The sequence below is a fragment of the Electrophorus electricus genome, chromosome 8 (genome assembly GCF_013358815.1).
Source record: "Electrophorus electricus isolate fEleEle1 chromosome 8, fEleEle1.pri, whole genome shotgun sequence".
In the NCBI taxonomy this organism is placed as follows: Eukaryota; Metazoa; Chordata; class Actinopteri; order Gymnotiformes; family Gymnotidae; genus Electrophorus; species Electrophorus electricus.
The window spans coordinates 12761199-12785571 of record NC_049542.1 but is presented as its reverse complement, the minus strand read 5'-3'; the positions used below and the strand labels follow the sequence as shown (position 1 = coordinate 12785571).

Genomic DNA, 24373 nt, shown 5'->3' with positions numbered 1-24373 from the left:
CTGCATTTGACCACTTTCTCCCTCTCTCTCTGTCCCTTTCTCTGTCTCGCTCTCTTTTTGTGTCTTTATCTGTCACTCACTAATTTTCACGGTTGAGGCTAAGGAAGCTTCTTGCGGTTAAGTGCAAGCTAGATCACAGCATGAGGAAAAAAATAATGGAGAAGACAAGTTTGTCACACACACACACACACACACACACACACACACACACACACACACACACACACACACACACACACACAAATGCTCACTGACCACACACACACACACACACACACACACACACACAAATGCTCACTGACCACACACACACATGCACACACACACACACACACACACACACACACACACACACACACATGCACGCACCACATGCACTCGCACCCACACCTTCACAAACATCAGCATCCATTGTGTCCAGAAGACAGGACTTCAAAACCAATTTAAAGGCAAGGCTATATTCCTGGGACCTTTCATTAGGCAGTTGTTTAAACCTTCTGAACTGGCCATATACTGGCCACTGAAGAACATCACTCATCTTGCAACTGAGGACGCTGCTCTGGGTCACAGGTCACAGAGGGCCACAGATCATCCCAGGAAGACCATCCCAGCCAGACCATCCCAGCCAGAGCATCACAGTCAGACTGTCCCAGCCAGACCGTCCCAACCAGAGTGTCTCTACCAGGCCATCCCAGCCAAAGCATCTCAGCTAGAGCACCCCAGCCAGGTCTGCAGCCAGACCTCCAGTGGTGCAGAAGAATCCCACATAAATGTACTTCACAATAATTTGTTTAGCTCTTTTTACAGCAAGGCTAAATAAAAGTAGCTTGAATCCATTTGTGATCGGGAAAATCCATGAAGAGTGCTATAGTGTGACATGCTCCCATGTAAGTGGTCCCTGAGCAGTGGATATGATGAAGACAGAATCACTATCACTAGGACAATATACTACACCCATGTGTTTTCCTTCCTGGTGGCCTATAGGAATGAGGGTAGCCTGTGAGTACACCTTGTTCTGGAGGATGGAGGATCCAGAGGAGAAACTAGAGAGGAACCTGTAATAGCAAAGTATTATAAGCACATTGTCTAAGTATAAGCACATTGTGGAAGCTTGTGATTTAGTGACTGCTCTTAGAGGCACTCGAGCTTCATCATGCTGCACCTTATAATTGAATGAATGAAGGAATGAAGTTACACTTATATAGAACCTTTCTCAGAAGCCAAGGACACTTTACAATCAACATACAACTTTTACATCCAATCAACACATTTTTAATATAATCCAGGACCTTTTTTTGCAATGACTTTGCTGAACATTTTGTAAAATAAGCTACACTGAAGCTGAATTTGGGGAATCCTTGTGAGGATTGTGTGGGGAACTGTACTCTTTGTCCCTCTCAACATGAACACCGCAGTAGAACAGGAAAAAAAACCCCTCACCAGCTAAATATTTCAGTGGCTGAGTCATTACAAACTTAGGGGCCCTTACTGAACATGTCAAGTCAAGGCACTGGGTGTTGCTATAAAGAGTGGCTGTAAAGGGTGTGAGTGTAAAGGCTGTGGGTATAAAGACTGTGGCTGTAAAGAGCATGGGTGTGAAAGGATGTTTAAATCATGATGGGTGCTCTAGATCAGAGTGACCTGGTTAAGGCTGAGCCTTTGGATATTTTTGGATATATATTCAGACCAGATCCAGAGCAAAAACCACATAGACTGTCTAAGGAGCCCAGTGCCACTTCAAGACAACCACATGGAACATGGGAAAAGAGGAAAACCAACTGTACAGTATACAAGAAAAGAGCAAGTTTCATACTAGGACTTCTGTTCCAAAATGCATACAGAGATCTTATACAATGCACACATACACACACATGCAGTCAGTGGCCTGTGAACTCCTGATATCTTTATCACTAACCCTAACCCCTAAATAAAACACACAGACAAATGGTAAAAAATAAATGCCAAGCCATGCAGAGTGGAATTTACCCAGACACTGGATATGAATAAACTCCATAGGAGAATGATATTTAATCTCTCTTTTCCCCCCAGAAAATACATTCTGACCCTTTGGATGGCAACAGGATTGTTTATGCAAAAATATAAAACATCTCTATTATTCAGTCAAAGGATGTAAGTGAGCATGATAATCAAAAGCCACAGAAGGAAAAGCCAGAATAACACTGGTGACAGTGTGTCATCATGGCATGTAATCATGTCATCAGGTCATCATGTCATAATACCACTTTTGCATACTGACAGCTTCATATTTCCTCAAAAACATCTGTTCGCACTTCTCATATTTTTAACAATCAACTTATTTATTTGCATGTGAAATTTAACAACAAATCATAATGTCATAATGTATTTTATATGGATTTTATTTAGTACTTTTACTCAGTAATTTATGTAGTATGCGTTTGCATGGTTGGGGGTGGGGGGGGTGGGATTTTGGGGCATTTGACAAAGAAGTTGTCCATGTTAGTGTCATGGTACGGTCCTCTCCCCACTGATCATGTGATGTGGCCCGCAGCATTCACTGGGAGTCTATTGTTGACTGTGTTCAATGTGACTGCTTGTTTGTTGCCACACCCCCTTGTTAAATACAAACCTGCACCCTGTTCTTTGTTTTATTTATGCTTGTATTTAAACCCCCTGTCTGTTGTACCACATTGTCGGTCATTGTACATGTTCATGTTAGTATTAGTGTTCATGTTCACTGTGTGTTGCTGTAGTTGTTAATTGTTCATTGTTTGCAGCACCTTTTCCTAGTCTCTTGTGTGAGTGCCATCAACGTTTATTGTTCCTCGTTTGTGTATTACGTAAAAAATGTCTGTCTACGTCGACATAGTTCTGTGCGTGCTGCTTGTTGCCCTGCGGCATTCAGGCCATCAGTTAGGTTTTGCAAAAAACAAGATTCTCTTACCAGTGCAACGTCAAATATGTACATCTGAACTTGCACGTCTGTGACCATCAATTCATAAACTCTCTCTTCTGATAAACAGTTTTCTTTCCTCTGAGAACCACACATTACTTTTCCCCATCTGTGCTGCTGTTTAGACAGTGCCCATTTGAGTGGAGGTTAGGGTGCCCTGTAATTTGTAGCCAGCTCCATCCAAGCCAGTGATGTCAGCCCAACCCAAAACATTGTTTTCATTACAGCCGATGAGTAGCTGCATTTACCAAAACACTTGCACAGATGTGCGATTTGCTGTTAATTAGTTGTTTATTAATAAATTGAGCATCAGTTGGATTTGACTGCTTCACAAATTCACTTCATGATGCCAGCCAAATTATAATCCACAGAAAACTGTGAGTAGCAGTGTCATGGTACTATAACATCTTGGGTAAAAAGCTTTAAATATAAGTCTCATAAACAATATGTTTAGAGGTATTAACTATGAACTGAACTCTGTAAACTGTACCATATATACTATGCCATAAATACTATGCTATATATATATATCCAAAAAAGATTCTAGTTAAGTAACTGCAGTGTACTGTAGAAATATACAAAATTGTAGTAAGGTATACAGAGTTTCCTGAGAAAGAGAACATATCTGACTGAGGCCCTTCATCAGCTGTGCAAGCAAAGTGCACTTTTGAATATCAATTTTGAATCTCTCTCTCTCTCTCTCTCTCTCTCTCTCTCTCTCTCTCTCTCTATATATATATATATATATATATATATATGAATTAAGATGTGATGACACAATGTAATACATTGTGCGAATGTTTGCGTTTGACCCGCGAACTGTAGAATAAGAGTGATGTGGTGGGGAGGTGGAGGGGTGGGTGTGTGGGGGTTCTGGGGTTGGAGGATGTGGGAGGTGGATGTTGGAGTGTGTGTGGCGGAGTTCTGGGGTATGGGGTTGGAGGGTGGATGTTGGAGTGTATGTGGCGGAGTTCTGGGGTATGGAGTTGGAGGGGGTGGGAGGTGGTGTTTGGAGTGTGTTGGGGATTGTGGTGGTGTGAGGAGTGGGGGTTGGAGGGTGGAGGGAGGAATCAAATCATAGAACTTTTTATCATATATCTGGCCTGAATCTGAATCTGAACCAAATGCTCCAAATACCAAATATTGTGTAGATCACCCCCTATTTTTTGCATTCTAAACTGAGGTTGTTATTTTGCCCTGAATGTGATTTGGTTTGAAGAATTCATTTGAAAGTAAAATAAAAATATTGGTAATAGACATCTTAAGTGATATACAATCGTTGTTACCACATCCACATCGAGCATCCTCAATAGAACACTAACTCTACACACCTGTCTTCCCTTAGTCACCTGCCTATATAAACACTGGTGTTCTTATCCCTCATTGTGAAGGATAGGGTGCTGAATACCTTCACAATGAGTGGGACTCCTGAGTTCTGGTCACATCCTGTTTTTGACCTTTATGTTTGGGTTTTTTCTTCTTTGGCTTTTGGACTGTAGTATTTTTCTTCTGCTCTCTGATCTCCTGTGTTCTTGAAACTAGCCTGTATAGCTTGTTTCTTTTCCATCGACTGTGACCTTGCATTTGGATTCCCTCCTGTATGTATTAGAGTCCTATAGGGTGATGGAGTAAAGCTGGGTTAGGTTTAAGTTCAGGGTTAAGGAATGGTTCAGCCCAAGTGCTGTAGTTAAATCTTTTTATGATATTTTATTTTGAAAACCTCAAATAGCATGTACCCTCCCACCCCTGAAACTGTGGTGGGTTTAACATGAACAAGCAAGTATTTTGTGTGTGTGTGTGTGTGTGTGTGTGTGTGTGAACTGAATATCACACAGACACATGCTGTCCAATACCATGGAATTTCCAAAGGTTTTTTAACAATTAGCTTTCTCACAGTGAACCCTAGGAACACATTACATAGTTATTCTCAAGTGTTAAAATTGTGTTGCGCACAAAACTTTTCTGTATATGTGCACTTGGGAAGAGGGAAGCTGGGTGGTTAACCCGAGTGGTGTGTTTGCGGGCTTCCGTTTGCTCAAACATAATATGACACTTTACATGTGATTGTGTAGGAGTGTATTGTTAATGTTGTGCTTCAACAAGTTTAAGACATGAGTCTAGCAAGGCATGACTTTATTCACGAGACAACTTGTGATTTGGTGAGAATCAAAACATGGGGTGCACAATGAAATGCTTGTAGTGAGGATCTGGATAGATTGACAGTGGAAATGTTGAAAAAAAAATTGAACAATAGAAAATGTTAAGGAGTATATGTGCGGTATGTAGGATCAGCTTCAACATTAGATACCACAGGCTGAATTGAAGCCTTCTGGAGCTGTTGCAGAAAGTTGAACGCACCAACCATGTGGAGCATTATAAGGGGAGTCTATATGTGTGAAAGGCTTGGTTAAAGTGTTGAGTGTCACTGGCTCACTCTTGTCACTCTAAGCTGAGTTTGACGATGTTTCGTTGTCTGTTTGTGGCTGCCACAGTGTTGTGGTAGAAATGCAGCTCCAGGACAACCTTGTGAACCCTATAGGTGCTGTTGCACCAGCGAGTGAACTTGTGCAAGGTGGCTATGCGTGCAGATGCTTATCGTTATGTGTGTTTTTGCACAGGATGTCCTCATTTCTTTTGCAGTGCATGCTTCCTTCAACACTTTCTTAGACTAATTTTCATTCTTGAACTATGATATTCAGTTAGAACCAACATGGGTCAGTTTTCACTCAGTTACAGCATGGTGATTCCAATAGTCCAGTACTGTGCTCAAGAGCAGTGTTGATTTGAGCAATGACAACTGTAATTTCAGAACTACAGATGAGACATAAATATCAGGACACATAATGATGATCTCTAGCAAAATAGCCATATATGATAGTCATGTAGGGGCAGGTGTAAGATAAGATAAACAATAAGGCCATAATGGTAAAGGTATAAATATATTTTAAAATTATACTCTAAGGATAAGGTGTGTACTACACTCCACTTTTTACAGTGTCTATATCTTTAGCTACTATATTATAACTTTTTTTTTCCTCTTCCAAAACTGCCAGTTTAACATAAAGCTAATGACACCCTATTAGACATCTGATCATGACTTAACAGTAATGTAAGTGCACTAGTAGGGGATCATGGAGTTTCTATCACTTATACTGAGATAACAATACTACACAGCCAAATGAAATGAAATTAGCACCTATGGTGTTTTTGTAAGTGCAGCTGGGCTCAAAATGCCTCCAGCAATAAATTAGCTTTGGCGTCCCCTAATGGTGCACTTCCTTTTACTGTTAAGCCACTGTTTTGTTGTGCACAGTGGAGAATGAAACATCTTTCTCCACCCCTTCTTTCCTCTTGTTAAGGCATTGTTTATGAGTGTATTGTTTAATGGAACAAAACATACATTGTGCTTTTTTTTTTTTTTTAGTAGATATTGTGTTTAATGTCTCCATGCTTGCCACACTAGTTAGGTAATAGTGATACATACTATTTAAGTAATATAAGAGCAGTGAGATGGAATAAAAACATAAGTAACTGCAAATTGTACTAAACATAAAATATATCCGTATGCTCCATAAAGAAAATAATATTCTTACTATTTGTGTCAGTTCAATGAAATTGGTAGCAGACATTTTTGCTATGCAGGTCAGCAGCTTGTACTGCATTGTAGCATACTCACAGACAAGACAATTTGTTTTGTTCTTTGTATTAATCTACTTTGTGTGTTTATTTTATACTTTATCTGATGGCTTATACTGAAATCCATACTGTTATTTTCTGCTGTTTTTAGAGTTTCACACCACTTCCATTAAACAAAAACACCAAATGAACACCTAAAAAACCACCTAAACACCTCAAAACATACGAAAAGTCTTTGGTATCTTTTGGAAGAGTAGCTCACTGCACAGCTGTGTATGCAAATCCATACTGAGATTAGAGGAAAACTTAACATTGAGTGTTAATTCAACACGGCGGGTTTTCTTTGTGAGAACCCAATACTACTTTGAGCTACTTACTTACTTTAAGAAATTAATTACTTAAAAATTGCTCATGTGATCTTAAATGCACGTATGTTAACTGGCCCTTGTTATGTTTTGTTTGCTATTCTTAGCTGTGGTCATAGTCTCCAGTCTAGTGAGTTATCTCTGCTGAAAGTGAACACTGAAATTCACTCAGGGTGCATCTCATAACTTCAATTGATCCGAACGTCTTAGTTCCACACCCTGAGGAAACCAAGGAAAAGATGTGAGACTGGAAGAATCAACGCTGAAGATTTACAGACAGAAATATCCTTGTTCACATCGTCATCACTTTCACGCGACATCACTTGTGATGCACAGCTGTATCATCTGATGATGTGATGCACAACTGTAGCATCTGATGATGTGATGCACAACTGTATCATCTGTCACTGGAGTTTTTACAGACCTGCTGATATCCAAAGGTATTATTTTAATCGCACACTCACCCTATGATTCTCCTGCAATGTGAAACACCTGATGCAGTGATAATTTATTTAGTCTGAAACATGTGCCATGTAAAATGCTATTTAGAAGTACATGCTTCATCTGTGAATTTACAAACATGACCAACATATTGAACATGAAAACCTAAATTGGCCAATTAGTAGATCAAGAAAATGTTGAAAATGCAAATTAAAGTTAAAAAATGGTCACTCATGCCAGTGACTTTTAAAATGAACCAGATGAGCCTGGATGTGGAGATTTTATACCATAGCCGTATGACACATGCTGTGATAGAAAAAGTCTTCACAATAGGACATACCTGTGTTTCTTCATTCTGACAACCTCCTCTCTGCTGTTCTTGATTCCTCTGAGCACATTTAGAGAACTGATACGTACTTAATGATGATGGAGTGCTATTGGTTTCCAGCTCACCGGCTGGAGGATGTAGGACAGAGAAATGAAGGAGGCAGCAGTATGAAATATGAGCTACACCCTTAGTCAGTTTTACAGGTGCCATGGATGTAATTCTCCCAATGTCATCTCTGGGTCCCAGGAACAGCTGATTGGGTAGAGAATTATAGAATCTAACGAACAGGCCAGTATCTGCCTCTCCTCATAATAGCAGACAAAGATGGTTAGTCTACGGTTTATGGTGGTGAGTGTCTTTGTCAGCAGCAAAATCTGGAGGAAGATGGAGACTTCTGGCCAGCATTTCTGGCAAAGCCTGTGATCTAGGCTGAATGTTGGCCTGAGGATTTAATTACTGTTTGCAAGGTTTTGACATCACAAGGTCACATTTCAACATGCTACATACCATCTCATTTAGTGGTATTCTAAAATAAATATGATTATTTTTTATCACACATATGGTCGAGCAATTCTGTGTACACCTTCTGGTGTACTCCCATCTCTAAGGTACTCCCATCAGTGACAGGATTCCTGCTCCTTCTGCTGGGAGCCATGACGTTTCACATTGCAGGTTCTGGAGTCAATGTGTCTAAAATGTTCCCATGTGTCTAAAATATAAACTCAAATAGATATGACGTGATTAACAAGGTATTTTAGTCTATTTGTTTATTTTAGACTATTTGTTAATTAGTTGATTCATTTTCTTTTAACACTTAAGCTAACATTGCTAATATAAATGGAAAAGAGATTTATTTCTAAGCGTAAAGTAAAGCAGGAAACTAAACTTCTGAAGAACACAGAATATTGAGATCATGTAATCCAGGGCAGGCTGAGCTGGAGACAGGTGGAGGCAGGTAAGTGCACAGGTGTTCCTGTATAGCAAGAGTGCCACTGAAGAGATCCAACTGATTATCTCCCACACTAAACCCTTAGTGCCCCACATCAGTAGAATCTACACAGCCACACACTTAAGGGAACATCAGTGGAAACAGGCTAGGGAAATGTCTAGGTGAGCGCAAACTGCACAGATTGCTCTGAGTGGACCACTCAGTTTGAACTGCTCTGTATGATCTTTTGGATAATTGCTGTCTTTTGTATAACCTGCAGAACCCAAAGCAAGGCAGCACTGCTTTGAAGTCTCCATGCTGATCTCCATGCTGGTCTTGATGCTGGTCTGTGCACTCACAAAGACAGAGTGGGATGAACTGACAAAGCAAAGTATAGAGTGTGCATGCTTCCAGTAAAGTACCACCCTCTCCTATTCAGCTACATGCTGAAACAAAGGTCTCACATTAAAAAAGAGTGAAAGAGATCCAGGACACAAAGATATGGCTGCAGTTACACCCCCATACCCCCCCCCCCCCCCCCACTGCTCAACCCTCTGGCAAAATGCTGACATCTAACCACACATTGATAGTGTGTGGACAGACTCATTAGTCAAACAGGAGATTCTCACATTACATTAGAATTTCCCTCATTTATAACGCACTTATAGACTCCTGGGACTGACAGTACAGCAGATTCTTAAACAGAACATTGAGGAAAATAACAAAATATGAGTAAGTCTATGTTTGGTTGCGGGGAGGGGGGGGTCAGCATTGGTGGTATATATAAAAACTTTGTTGACTATGTCTTTCATACTGTAATGAGCACAATTGTACTATCCATATCATACCTGGTCTGGGAACGCTTGCTTCCCTCATATGTCTGCAGGCGCACAGGGCCCCCTTGTGGCCAAATATAAGAACCAGCATTCAGTGGTTCAGATTTTCCATAAACAAGTGTTCCACTGATGAAAAAAAAGGAGACGATTGAAAATCATTGCAAAGTTCATATGCAAATACACTAAAGTATTTGTTTGTTTAAATTCAGACAGCTTCATTAAAGGTAAGGTCATGACATCTAAATGAGGGCGGTCTTTGTGATATTCAAATGACTTTGTTGTGTCAAGATGAAATTAACAGGCCTAATATTAAATGAGGAAATGTAATATTTTATGTCAGTAATCAGTTATTTTTACCCTGAATTAATGTTCAAGCTGTTTCAACAAAATAAAATGCAAATCTGCCAATTGCTTGGTGTGGGATTTGCCACATCTTGATGTTTTTACTTTAGATATTCTTTATGGCCATCTGCTAAAAAGCAAAGTTAACAGGGAGCATTGTACTCTTAACAATATATTATGACATAGGAGAGATCAATCTGGATCTGTGTGCTTTGACTGGAGTAGTCTCTCTACAGTGGCCTGCACACACAGACCACAGCTCAGTGAGCTTCAAAGCCACTCTGCACTATGGAAAACTCTTTTATCTGTTAACATTGGCCTGCACATGTCCTTCAGACAAAGAGTGAGTCAACTGTCACTCCATGAATGCTCAGATCACCCCCCACTCACCCCCAGACATGTCTGTGCTACATCACTCCCTTTCTCTTGCAGCTCTGAGACACAAACACTGGAGACCTGAGCCTGTTTAGTGAGCCCTTTGAGACACTGCAAAGGCTTCTTTTGGGCATTTGATGTAATATAGACAATGTGGAGAGCACAATGGGGAAACCTGAGAGCTGCATCCTGGGCTTAGGAAGTGATACTGCACTTGATGGAAGATGCAGCCTGAGTAGGAGCCTCAAGTGGAGCCCTGGATGGAGTTGGAGGCAGATATGTGGGTGGAGCATGCTGGGGCTGCAGGTGGTATAGGAAAATGCAGAATTACAGCACAGTGGTCCTGAAAGACAGTCTTGATGGATGCACCCTTAAAGCTGCCTAAACAAACATCAAGTAATACAAATATTAATTAAAACAAATATTAAGTAAATGGCAATTTGCTATTAAATTGTTATTGGGGTCACTGATAACACAAATTGATCATTTCAGTTTCAGAACATTAGATCAGGTTCAGTCAGGCTGAGGTGTTCGTAATGCAAGCCTCAGTCAGGGTGAAGTGTTCAGAGGTGTCTTGGTGTCACAGATAAAATGTCTGACTTCTTTAATTCCATGGGCTACAAAGGAGTAAACAGTTTCTCGAATGTCTTGTGATTGTAAAACTATTCGCAGCCATGCCTTAAAGTCACAAAATATTATTTTCAGCAATTTCATCAAAACTAGACTTGTGGGTTAACCCTAAGTCTATCCTTAACCCTAGACCAGCTGTTACACTCTCTTCAGTCTGAAGTGACAGTTTTGTTAGTCTTTCTCTTAATGAGCATGTATTAACCAATACCATTTTATCTAGTCTATTGTGATTATCTAGATTACTGTGTTTATCTGGACTACTGTGATGATCTAGTCTACTGTGATTATCTGGTCTACGGTGAATATCTAGACTACTGAGATGATCTAGACTACTGTGATTATCCAGACTACTTCCAATGCAATAGAACATATTCTGTAACTTCTTAACAGTTATTTCAGAAAAGTTTCCCGATGCTGAATTTATATGTTAGATCTTTAACACTGTAAATATTGGAAATAGACACAAAACCCTTTGGTAGATCAGGTGTCCTGAGCAGACCACATTAATTGTCCTGAAATCATCTAAGCATAGTAGGAGTCACTTTTTATGCGCCGTGACTTTGCAAAGTGTTAAACCGTGAAAGATTACAAGTATTTTTAGGCGAGCCTTTGTTTATTTGCGTTGTTTGTCGTTCCTCAACTACACAAGGGACTACAGTATTTGTTTTTATCGTGGCTCCTGTTTTAACCGATTTCGTCCCTTTAAGAGGGACGGCGCCTTTAAGCTTAGAAAGACCAGCCTATGTAGGGCGGCTGTGCGCGGAGCGCTCCGTGGCCGTAACCATCATGGCCCCCAAGCAGCTGCTTGTACTATCAGGTATGAGTAGACGAAGCAGCGGTCCTTTCCTCACCCGACCGGAGACCGTCAAGCCGAAGCATAGGAACCGGTAAAGAGGGCGCACCGGAGGAAAAGCCTCCTCATGACACCCGGTCTTCTCAATGCCTTCTTCAAAAGCCTCATTCAGCCATTTGACAAAGAGGAGTGCGATCCCGGGCGGCGGAAGCGGCAGAAACATGAGCAAGAATTATTCTCTTAACCTGTCCGTGCAGCAAGTTCTGAGTCTGTGGGTGAAAGGCACAATACCAACGCTGCAACACTTTACAGGTATGTTCCAGCAACCGGGACCTCCAATAAAATCTTGTAACCAGGACCACATCGTTCCATCCATCATCGGTGTCGCCGGGGTTACGCACACTTGCCTGTCGATACATACGAGTTGGTGTACGGTAGGACAGATTGGGCGACGCGTGCAGATGCGCGCATCCATTTTTAAATGGATATTCATAGCCCGGGTGCCGAATGCTCACGGGTGCGTAGCTGGAGGACTTTGATGTTGCAATACCGGTACCCACTCAAGGCTCACACAGACAACGTATATATCTCGTCACATATAATTTGTCAGTAAATAACAGCGTTATTAACACGACGCTCACTTAAGTAGCTCACACTTGCTAAACCTCTGGTGTTGACGTCTGAATATTCGATCTATCTAAATAAGCAGGTCACCGTATCCTCCTCTTCATGGCAGATACGGTGTGATCCGAGTCGTGTACAGTGGAATAGTCATTAATAATTACTATTAGCTTCCTCTAGCGTATCGCTTGCACAGATCACACATCGCCTCAGAAACATTCCATGTACCCACTACTCGTATGAGTTGATTCATTTAAATATATGGCTAATATACGGCTGTCACGACTCCAAATGTCACACACGAGGGATGCTGATAAAGCTATGAGACTGTTAGTGGAATGTTCTCATTACGCAGCCCAATAAGGTTTACATAACTATACAGTTGAGCTGCGCCTTTCTCTCAGACTCTTCTGTAAATACACGATTCATTGAACCTTGAGCATATGAGCAATTAATAGGTGTTATAGTAACACCATATATGTAGGTGTAGATTTAACACTAGCGGTTTTATCTATTTGTTTGATTTGAACAAAGTGTAGTTTGCAAGTAATTGGGTAATGACCAGAGGCAGGTAGAGTTGCCAAAAACTGCACTCAGGTAAAAGTATTTTAAGATAGTAATTACTCAAGTTTACTCAGGTAAAAGTAAGAAGCTCTTCAGTAAAAGACTACTAGTGAATTACTTCCTCACATCTTATTTAATAACACTAAACAAAAAAAAAACCCAACTTTTTTTTGTTCCACAAACTAAGTTTGGTGGACCTTGTATTTCTCTTTTAGTCTGAATTTTAATCTGTTTTTATAATTTTTCAATCATGCATGGTTTAAGTGACAGAGCTATTACATTTTAAAATAAGTATATTACTTATTCAAAGACTTAAAATATGTACTAATCCACTTCTAAAATGTAAAATTGTATGATTTTCACTTATATGTAGCTGCAGGAACACCCCTCCTCAGTATCCAGCAGTAGTCTGCCAACATAGAAGAGATCCACTTCCCTTGGTAGCACTTTTCCATACTACACATAAAGATATACCAGTGCACTGGAACAAAAAAAATATTGGTGATACAGGAATTCAAAAAGCCATATTTGGATTCAGCATGTAAAAACACATAATATAGAGGTATTGTTTTTGCATGGGACAAAATCTATGTTAACTACTTTAATCTTAATAGAACTGCAAAATCACATCTTGATTTAGGCAGCACACAGAAACACCAAATTAATATGTCAGGAACGTAATTTCTCTTCAAATTAATTTCAATAAAATTTGTTGTTTCCAACTTAAAATGATGTACCATCTCTTCATTTAAGGTAATTTAAATTAACACCTCATAAGTGAGGTTTGAAGGTGCTGTATGTGGATTTATGACACAACATTGTTTAAGGCTGATTTGCTAATTGCTCTTGACATTTGTCCAAGTCAAAGTTATGAAGTTAAAAAAAAGTTCTATAAAAAAAATGATAAAAGTTATAAAGTAAAGTAAGGACCTATTTTTCCTGAATCGGATGGGACCTGGACCTGGAAGGAGCTTTGGTAGGGTCAGTACTCCGCTAATAGCAGGATGTGGGACTAGTTAGCTATAGCTACAAATGTTGTCATGCACCATAGCAGAGAGATTTGCTTCCAACCCATGTGGGAAATCTTGCCTGTTCATTATTCGTTATGTCAGTCTACTTCCGGTTATCCAGTTGGCTAAATTACGGAATCAAAGCAGTACCCCTCAGTGGTCATCTTTAGGGATCTCAGTAACCCTTACACACTGGACAGACCAGGTTATAGAGATACCAGGAGTTGAATGAAACACACAATATGTGTGTTAAATTAAAATGATTTAAATATTTAATGGGAGTAACATAGATTATAATGCAGCTCAAAGTACCTCTTAGATGTACAATTTGTCTATGTTAATTAAGTAAATGTAACGGAGTAAATGTTGTATGCTACTACCCATCTTTGGTGGTAACAGATATCTTGTCTTGTTTCTATACTAAAGCACATTTAACATGAAACAGATGAGGCTGTTGTAAAGAATGTCATCTTAATTGTGAGGCTGTTTACATCTGTATGGGGTGAATCATATAAGAACTGCAGTCCTGTTCATCCTAGCATCCTCCCCATTGCCAGACACCACAAACAAGTGATTCACTGTCCACTCACTCTCTGAAATTACATATGGACTGCTGTGGATCACTACATCTCAAGTTCATGCATATGGAGTCAGAATGGAGTGGCATTCACATCTGAGCTTTGTTGCTGCTGTTTTTAACAGGGTGAGCATGTCTCAAAGCTAATAAAGAAATGGCCATCATGAAACTGAACAATCAAAATAATATTAGCCAAAACCTCAGGTGTGTCAACAATATCTGATTATTGAATTGTTAAGAAATAAAGCCACATTAATTTAGCAGCAGTAACCAGACAGTGGAAGACAGAAACTCACATAGATTGCTGCAAGATACAGATCACTGTTAAAAAGTCATAAAGAGTAATGGATGAAAAATGTCTGTACAGATGAGAGAAAGATGCCAGAATCTGCACCAGAGTGATGGAATGAGTTGAGTGTGGACATAGTGGTGTTACAGCAGCAAGTGTGTGTGGTATTACAGCAGCAGGTGGGTGGTGTTACAGTATCAGGTGAGTGGTGTTACAGCAACAACTGAGTGGTGTTAAATCGGCAGGTGAGTCGTGTTACAGTACCAGGTGGGTGGTGTTACAGCAGCAAGTGAGTGGTGTTACAGCAGCAAGTGAGTGGTGGTACAATAGCAGGTGGGTGGTGTTACAAGAACAGGTTGGTGGTATTACAGGGGCAGGAGGGTGGTATACGGGCAGGTGTATGGTGTACAGGGGCAGGTGAGTGGTGTTAGAGTAGTAGGTGGGTGGTGTTACAGCAATTGGTGGGTGGTGGATGGCCACCATAGTATCTGATGCAGAAGTGGGTTTACAGAACATCTGATCCTGGTGTGCTCAAACCTTCTCAGAGGGTGGTTGTGGCAGAAAGTTTGTAATGTGAATGAAGGGTGAAATGAGAAGCGAAAAGGGACAAACTTAGTTCCACAGGCTCCAGAACAATCATGCGATTGGTAGTTGCCATACAGGGTAACTAAGGGAATTTAATAACAGTTTAATTGCCATTCATCTTTACATTTCTCACCAGATAGTTTATATCAGCATTTAACACCATTCATATTACTGACCAGATATCTTATATCAGCACATAGGCTACAACTAGACACACTAATTCTAACACACCACACTCTTAGCTAAAACTCAAACAACATGTGTGCATGCACAATACAGTTTGTAAGAAATCCTTACATGTTCATGTCACTGAGCTATGACAAAACTGGCAAAGAGGACTTAGACAAATGTCATGTGCTATTTCTTCGGGTCTGAAAGAAGCTTATGTAGGGATCTCACATCCATAGGCTTTTCCTTTGATATTAGAGGATCCAGCACAGTCCACAGTGCATTCTTAGAAACTTAAATTAGCTGAAAAATTAGTTTTAACCAAGGCAGTTTATTTCTATAGGCAAGTAATAACAGCTTCATTAAGTAGATGATGCACGCAGAAGAATCGCTAAACTAGTATACTGACCACTGAGATGTCTGAGGTTTGCAATAGAAACTCTTTCTAACACTAAAACCTGGGTCACTCTCATGTATGCTGAACTTCTCCACTCAAACTGCCACATCCGGCGACCTGTGTGAGGCTGTTCAGGCTGTTATTCTCACATGCACACACACACACACACACACACACACACACACACACACACACACACACACACACACACACACACACACACACACACACACACACACACACACACACACACAAAAAGCACAGGATCATACACCTAAACACACTAGCTGTTGATAATGGCGTCTCTGAGAAAGACGTACCTTTGAGTTCGTGATAGTGGAGTCTCTGAGACAGACATTTCAGTGACTCCAGGAAAATTTAGGATGTGTTCTACACTCAGGCTCTCCTTACTGCTGGACACCAAGCAGGGCAGTGTCGGTGGTGACATGCAGACATGCAGTTACTCTGTGTACATCATTCTGTGTACATCATTCTGTGTACATCACTCTGTATACATCACTCTGTGTATATCACTCTATGTATCTTTTTCTGTGTATATCACTCTGTGTGTATTGCTTTGTGTTTATCACTCTTGTGTATATAGCCCTGTCATGGCTCCTTATTCAGAGGAGCTGCTGCATGTCACTCTTTGTGCTCGTGTTTGCAAGGCTGTGTTCCTCTCACAGCATGATTTACTTCCATTGCTTATGTTGTTTTACAGGCTCTGCCATGTAGCTGAGGTGCACATGGCATGCACAGACGTTCATCATGAATAAAGCTATGGGTACAGCATGCCACAAGAATGCTGCATGTGTGAAAGCTAAAATCAAAGTCAAATGTATTTATACAGCTGTTGTCACAAAGCAGCTTTACACATGACCAAGTCCAAGCCCCCAGTGAAAGGTCTGTAAATCAGGGAAGTATTATGTGCAAAGATGGACTCCGGTAGATCTATCTATGGCAGCACAGGTAAAAGGGTAGAGCCAGAAGGAAACACAGGCATTAGGGCACCCTGGAAATCACCACTCCGCCGCTCTCAGTCTACAAACTTGATCAACAGAAGAGAGGTGAAGTGACAGCATCATAACATCCCAGTTTACCATAACTGTCAATGCCCATGGACCCCCAGATCTACACCTTTACCTAAGATGGGAAGTAGTTAATAAAATGCCTGACTGTACCGATAGGTTTTCATCCTAGCCTTAAATATTGAGACTGTGTCTGAGTCTCAAACATTTACAGGAAGGTTATTCCATAGTATGGGACCTTTACAGGAAAAGGCTCTGCCCCATGTTGTAGATTTTCTTATCAATACGAAATTTTACTGGGAGCCAATATAATGTAGCTAAGCTGGGAGTAATGTGATTAAAATTTCTAGTTCTAGTGAACTCTGGCTGTTGCATTTTGAACTAGCTGGAGTTTGTTTAGGCACTTAGTGGTACAGCCAGATAGTAAGCCATTACAGTAGTCCAGTCTTAAAGTGATAAATGCATGGACTAGTTTTCTGCATCATGTGAGGAGAGTATGTTCCTAATCTTTGTAATTTTCATGATGGAGAGAAAAGTGGTCCTGGAAATATTATTTACATAATCTTCGAACGAGAGACTGAGATCCACAATCACTCCAAGATCTTTAACTGTTAAGGAAGATGTGATCGGGAAATTATCGAGGTTCATTAAGTAATTAGAGAGTGAGGACCTAGCTGTCTGTGGGCTTCTGTTTTGTCAGGATTAAGTGAGAGAAAGTTTCTCACATCCCGTTTCTGATGTCCTTTACGTACTCCTCGGTAATGCTAAGATGATATATGTTTTCTGGTTTGGCTGAGACATATAGCTGAGTATCATCAACATAGCAGTGGAAACAGGTCATTAACTACTTTAACAGTGCTGTCTCTGTACTATGATGAAGCCTAAACCCTGACTAAAAGACTTCTTGTATCTGGTTCTGATTCAGGTATGAGCTTACTAAGATCTTGGAAATAAATGGAAGGTTTGATATCGGCCTGTAGTTTGACATCTGACATGAGTCAAGGTTAGATTTTTTGTTAAGTGGTCTGATTACTGCTAAGTTGAATGATTTAGGCCCATAGTCAGTGTTCAAGGAGTTTATTAAATTTAGTAAAGGCTCAATTACTTTAGGTAGAATTTTCTTAAGTGTGTGAGAACACAAGTGTAGGAACTCAAATGTCGGGTTTATTGTGTTATATGTGGGAGCTTTGTTGACATTATAAGGCCTGTGTTTACCGAGGCTGTTCATGGACGTGTAACCCAAGCCCTAGAAAACCATGTTAGGAAAGAAACCCTAACCTTAGTAAACCACATAAATAGAGAAACCCCAACCCTAGTAAATCATGTAAGAGCAAATGTAATAAGGTAAAAGCCTTGATTTAATATGAATGACAAACTCTGTGAGAACTACTTTAATTTGACCACTGACCACTGGTTTCACATTCTGAATAGGTTCCTAATGTTTTTGTGGGCTTTTCTGTCTGAGGTACCATGCTTACAAGGCAGTGACAACAATATGCAGAAGACTCCAGCTGCTTTGTATGTGGTAGCAGAGTAATGAAGTGCCTCACATACACAAAGTTGGGCCCTGCATGACACACCCACATGGTCGATCCCTGCATGACACCCCCACAGGTCCTGCATGACACACTCAAAAGCCCTGCATGACACACTTGAGAAATGAAATTGATGGTCAGAGACCTTATGGTTTTACTGTGTCTGCCCCACACCCATGCACAGCACCAAAGCTAAGCCCACCACAGGGGCGTTGGGATACCTTTGGGGCGTGGGATGCCTTTGGAGCGTGGCGATGCCTTTAAGCGTGGGATACTTTTGGGGTGTGAGATACCTTTGGGGCTTGGTGATGCCTTTAGGACATGGCAATGCCTTTGGGACATGGAGATGCCTTTGGGGTGAATGTTCCTGCTCTCCTGCACCGCTGCCTGGAAGACTACAAGGAAGTTCATTACAGAGGCCTCCACTCACACACCTCCTTTGTGTTTCCAGGTGAACAGGATGCGTGTGTGCGGGTGTGTGACAGAGACTGGGAGTACGTCATGCTGGTGCTGCCGGTGAGTTAGTGGGTGTCAGTGTGATTCCAGTGGGCCTTCAGCTCTTAGTCATGTGGTGCACTTTCCCCCTCAGGACCCTTCTGAGTACCCTAGGGCATTGGGGGAATTACACCAGGGCATTGTGGGAGTACCTCAGTGCATTGTGGGACTGATTACTGGCCTCTCTGTGCATCTGGACTACTCTGCTTCATCACCTGTGAAGGAGACTCTTGGATGGTCTGTTTTAAAACAGTTTGAACTGTAGGTGGGTGCTACAGTACAATAATAAATATGCACAAACTGCTTTGTGTGACTGTCACTCTCTAATCCGAAACATGGTTTCATTGTTTAGTTTAGTCTTAAATGTTTGTGGCTTGACTAACCATAAGTCTTGATAGTTGTCCATAAGAAAATCTGAATCTGAAGAAAATAATTTGGGAAGCTTCTATCCTTTACATTGATGACTTTTCAAATAAAGCACTCTGTTTCAAAGAGAACACTCTGTTTTTGCTTCTTCCAGACTTCTCTTAAATGAAGTAGCTGGGCAGTGTAGTGGGGGGCCTCTGTCGTGCAGATCTCCTCTCTCACTCTGCTCTGTGCACCGTAATGATGCTGGCAAAGGCTGGCACAGAGGGTATGGTTTGTTGCCTCACTCAGCTAATGGATCTATTGTGTGGAGAGACTTGTGATAACTTCTGACACTACTGTCTGTAATGACACTCTTTCTTTAATCACATTCTTTCTCTCTCTCTCTGCCTCTCATTCACTCTCTCTCTCTCTCTCTCTCTCTCTCTCTCTCTCTCTCTCTCTCTCTCTCTCTCTCTCTCTCTCTAGCTCTCAAGTCAGGATGGCTTTTACTGACATGACTGTAAAACACAACATTGCCAAAGCACTGAACATTTTTACATTTAAAATTTCACTTAATACTGCTGCTACTATTATTGCTGCTGCTACTATTATTGCTGCTGCTACTACTACTACTACTACTACTACTACTACTACTAAAAATAACGTGTGTGTGTGTGTGTGTGTGTGTGTGTATGTATGTGTGTATGTGTGTGTGTGTGTGTGTGTGTGTGTGTGTGTGTGTGTGTGTGTGTGTGTGCTACACATGACTGGACACCACAGCTGAGCTGAAACTAGGCTGTCTTGTGCACCTGTTTAGTTACAGTAACAATTCTGGCTTACTCTCAGTAGTCAAAAGTGTTGACAATAAATTAATGTGGCTGTGACATAAAACCCTGGAGCATGAGGACTGGCCTACAGTCTAGAGCACAGTATATATAAGGCACTGCACATATATGATACCTGTGGACTGAACAAAAATAATACAGAATACAGAATTACAGAATAAAAAACTTTTTGTAAGCATGAGTGACATTTCATCATGCATTATGTCTTTCTGGCACTTGTTGCTTATTTGTTTGTGGTACTGGAAAAGAAGAGTGAGCATTTAAAATGAAATACGAAAGTTAAATTTTCAATGCACATCAAAGCTGAACTTGTGTTGTGGAATTACTTGGGCTTTAGCTGATCACAGATCAGTTTTCCACTCTGATCCTTCATCAGCTGTTGTGGAATCAGTCTGGCTGTTGGCTTCTGGAAGGTTCTAAAAGATTGCAGATTACTGGAATTCTGGCTCTTGCCTTTCTGTGAGGAGAGGTAAGGCTGCTGTGACTGCTCTAGGTTCATTGCTACATAGGAATGTCTGTCTGCTGGCATATCACATAGTGTAGAGAGGGAGGAAAGGAGAGAGAGAGAAAGAGAAAGATGGAGCAAATGGATAAAGGAGGGAAGGTAGGGCATATGTATTAAACTCTTGCTACCATATATAAGATGCATCACCAAGTGCACCAAACTCCCATGTGAGAGACATTTAAACGCAATAAAATGAGCATACTTAACTTGTTTCGACAGGAATAGCGGCGCAGCTGTCTGTGTCTGCCAAGATGAACCTGGTGGTTGGGGGCACAGTTAAAAGCTATATAAAAGCTATGTACTTTGTATAGATAAATGCAAGATGTATACCATTTTACCAGTTTTGATGTGTTCCAGGTTCCAGGAGAAAATTGCAAACACTCTTGAGTTTTTAAATGTGTATATTCAATTTGGATGTGTGGACATAATAAGAGATAAGTGTTTGAACTTACCTGTGCGTGTGTCCATGATGATTCATAGTGTGAACCCACTCCACCCCACACCTACACTCTACCGCCAACCCACCCTCCACCCTCCACCCTCCACCCTCACACCCCACCACGACTTCCTCCAGTCTGCTTCTCAGAGTTGTGGCACTTTTGAGTTGTGTTTTTGTGTGTGTGCGTGTGTGTGTGTGTGTTTTACAGAAATGTGGTACTGGGTGTTCCTCTGGTGCCTCTTCTCCTCTCTGCTTGTGCACGGTGCCGTCGGTCTGCTAATGTGTGTCATGCTGCAGAGGCACAGGCGTGGCCGCCTCATCACCGTAGTGATCGTCAGCGTGGGCTTCCTTGCTTCTCTCACCGGCAGCGTCATCACCAGTGAGTATGCCACTTTCAGCTCCACCCCATGCTTCGCCCCTGTGTTCCACCCATCTGTCCTTCTGATGCTCTTTATTTTAATCTTTGTGTGCCACAACTACACTGCCAATACTTATCCTTTCTTTCTCTATCTTCCTGTTCCTGATGTTATCTTGCTCCTCTTCACACATTCTCTGACCTTTCTACTCCTCACCTATCATAGAGGCGGGTTAGGGTTCACCTTAACCCTAATCCTAGCTACCTATTATAGAAGAGGGATCAGTTCTTCTCCAGTTGTAGTTTTATTATAAACATCGCAATTGTTATGTCCATTGTCCCTCCTCTGCTGGTCTAGAAGGATTCCCCTTGAATTCCACTTCTTACCTCTGCTCATTGGTCTCCCTGCTCTCCCTGAGGCTGGACCTGTCTCTCCACTTACCCTGAGACTGATCCCCTCTCTCCATGCTTCCTTAAACTAATCCCATCTCTCTTCTCCCCCTGAGATGGTCCCATCTCTCTGCTCTCCCTGAGACTGATGCCACCTCTCCACTCTTATTGAGACTGATCCCGTTTCTCCACTGGTCCCATCTCTCCGCTCTCCGAGACTGATCGTGTCTCTCCACTAGTCCAGTCTATCTACTCTCAAACCATTAAACTCTTTACCCCTCCACTTCATCTCATTCAATACCCATACTTCTTCACTCTTCCTTTCCTTGCTCACTGGAAGGGCCATAAGTAATTCTCTCTCTCTCTCTCTCTCTCTCTCTCTCTCTCTCTCTCTCTCTCTCTCTCTCTCTCACTCTCTCTCTCTTGCTCTTTCTCTCTCTCTTTCTCCTGTTCTGCCTCTGCTAAGAGACCATAAAACTAAGGGGTATGTTTAATGCAACCTAACTCATGTTGATCACAACATACCCGCATGTGTGCTTGAGCATGTGCAGATTTAATGCCAGCACAAATCCCCTGCCTCACTTCTGGACTGAAGGTCCTGTCCACCAGAGCCTCCTGTCCTTTATGCAAACAGGATGGCTCTGAAGGAGGGGAACATGTTTTGTGCTTCTACTCTCTGTGAGTGAATGGGATATATTTCTAACAGAAACTTCTACAAAAATATACTGTGCTAGAGGCTGCAGGCCTCTGACCCCATGGTGTTATGAACATAGATCATATGCAGTTTTCAATAGTTGACCAAATGTATTGTTTCTTCCTTTCTGGTCTGGCTTGTCTTACACCCATAAAACTTAGAAAGAAGCAAGTCTGCATGCCAAGCTGTGCAGTTTGTATACCTTAAAGTCTTCTGCCTACTTAGCATGCATTATGATGTATGATGTGCTGTAGTAAATATGGAATACTGTGAGGAAGAGTCTGTCCAGACTCTTGACCTTGGCCTGATACTGAACAACTACCAGCCTATCAGATTTCTCATCTCAGCAGCAAATTTCTCATCAGATAACTTGGTGAAACTTGGTGAAATAATGTAACAACAAATGGAATGAGTAGTCCTCACATAGACCCCCAGGGAGATTTTCTTTGCTTTTATTTAATTTTTTAAGCATCATGGTCTGACTGTGCACTGCTACTCTTAGGTGCAGCAGTAGCTGGGGTGTACCGCGTCGCGGGAAAGGACATGGCTCCTCTGGAGGCACTGGTGTTTGGGGTGGGCCAGACCACTCTCACTGTCCTCATCTCCTTCTCCCGCATCCTTGCAACTCTCTGAATGGACCACACTGAGTGACTGATGCACATGATAGCAAACCAGCTGGTAGAAGAGTTGGGGGCAAGACACATGAGGTGGAGCCTATGAGAACGGTAGAGGAAGCTGAGATTTGGATGTAGGGCTGTTGGAGAGGACAGAGTGGGCCACACCATCATCGCAACAGTGAACCCCATCGCCACAGCAACGAACCCCATTGCGATGACAACAAACCCCATTGCCACAACAGTGAACCACATTGCCGAGGCAGAATGGACATCCGAGTGAACCCCACTGCTGTGGCAGAACGGACCTCCATATGAAATGGGATTGAATGCATCAAATCTTTCTGTTCAAGAGCAGCACTGTGGTGGTTGCTGGTCTATTACAGGGAGTCAATCAATGTCCCAACTGCCTTGACGACTAGCAGGGAACCCACAACAGGAAAACCCAAGTGGCTTTCTGTGGGAGTTTTGTTCATTTGTTCTGTTTCTCCATTGCACTTTTGGGAAATGTTTTCTTTCAGAACTGTATCAGATGATCTCGTTCGACTTCAGCCACCATAGAGACAAAGCTGGCACATGTGCGCCACCAAGAGGGTAAAACACCAACTACATTTATGTAATGAACCGGATATTTTTAGCCATTCCTCTTTGTGTGATAACTACAGTTTACAAGTATAGTATTATGGATATGTGCTAGAGTACACACACACACACACACACACACACACACACACACACACACACACACACACACACACACACACACATATATTCTTAAGAATGAATGTCATATGCTTTGCACCTTTTAAGCGTTTGTACCTCTCCCAGACCTAAAGGGTGTGAGATTACTTCTCCATAAGAATTTAAGCATTTTTAATCAAGAATTAAATTAAAAATTTTAAATGTGAAATGGTAAAATGTGACATTTTTAACTTTAAAAGAAAGCCCTAAACATTGTGAAATATACCTTTGTGGAAAATGGTTTTGGTTACTGTTCAAGTGTTACATCCCAAAGGATCAACAACATTATGACTTATAATCACAAATCCTAATTGTGTCCTTTGAAAGGCCTTGAAATAGAATGTATGGTCAAAATAACAACATTGGAAGACAGCAGGGCACCAGTTAGTATGGTCATGCTAATAGTGTATAACATCAGCAGTTAGCAAGATCACACTAATAACAGTTAGAATTATCATAATCATAGTGGATAACGCCAGAAGCTAGCATCATCATGCTAATGGAGGGTGAATGCCAGGGCCTTGTTAGCTTCCTTTCTTTTTGGCCATTTTTAGTTTTTACACAAAT

At 41.4% G+C, this 24373-nt stretch overlaps 1 protein-coding gene across 2 annotated transcripts; it reads left to right on the top strand.

Moving 5' to 3' along the window:
* The first annotated feature begins 11577 nt into the window (after window positions 1–11577).
* On the top strand, window positions 11578–23696 carry tmem170b (transmembrane protein 170B). 2 transcript variants are annotated; one of them, XM_035529380.1, is made up of 4 exons: window positions 11578–11918; window positions 18832–18896; window positions 18970–19140; window positions 19396–19484. In XM_035529380.1, the coding sequence occupies exons 1-3, from the start codon at window positions 11753–11755 to the stop codon at window positions 19138–19140; spliced, it is 402 nt and encodes a 133-aa protein (XP_035385273.1). In that variant the 5' UTR covers window positions 11578–11752; the 3' UTR covers window positions 19396–19484. The 2 variants fall into 2 exon arrangements, with proteins under 2 accessions (XP_035385273.1, XP_035385272.1); XM_035529379.1 differs by lacking the exons at window positions 18832–18896; window positions 18970–19140; window positions 19396–19484 and adding exons at window positions 21221–21391; window positions 22954–23696.
* Window positions 23697–24373: the final 677 nt, after the last annotated feature.

Coding starts and splice junctions, on each gene's coding strand:
- tmem170b (XM_035529379.1), top strand. CDS start 11,753: ATGCCTTCTTCAAAAGCCTCATTCAGCCATTTGACAAAGAGGAGTGCG. Junction 11,919..21,220: donor AACGCTGCAACACTTTACAG/GTATGTTCCAGC, acceptor TGTGTTTTACAG/AAATGTGGTACTGGGTGTTC. Junction 21,392..22,953: donor CACCGGCAGCGTCATCACCA/GTGAGTATGCCA, acceptor TGCTACTCTTAG/GTGCAGCAGTAGCTGGGGTG.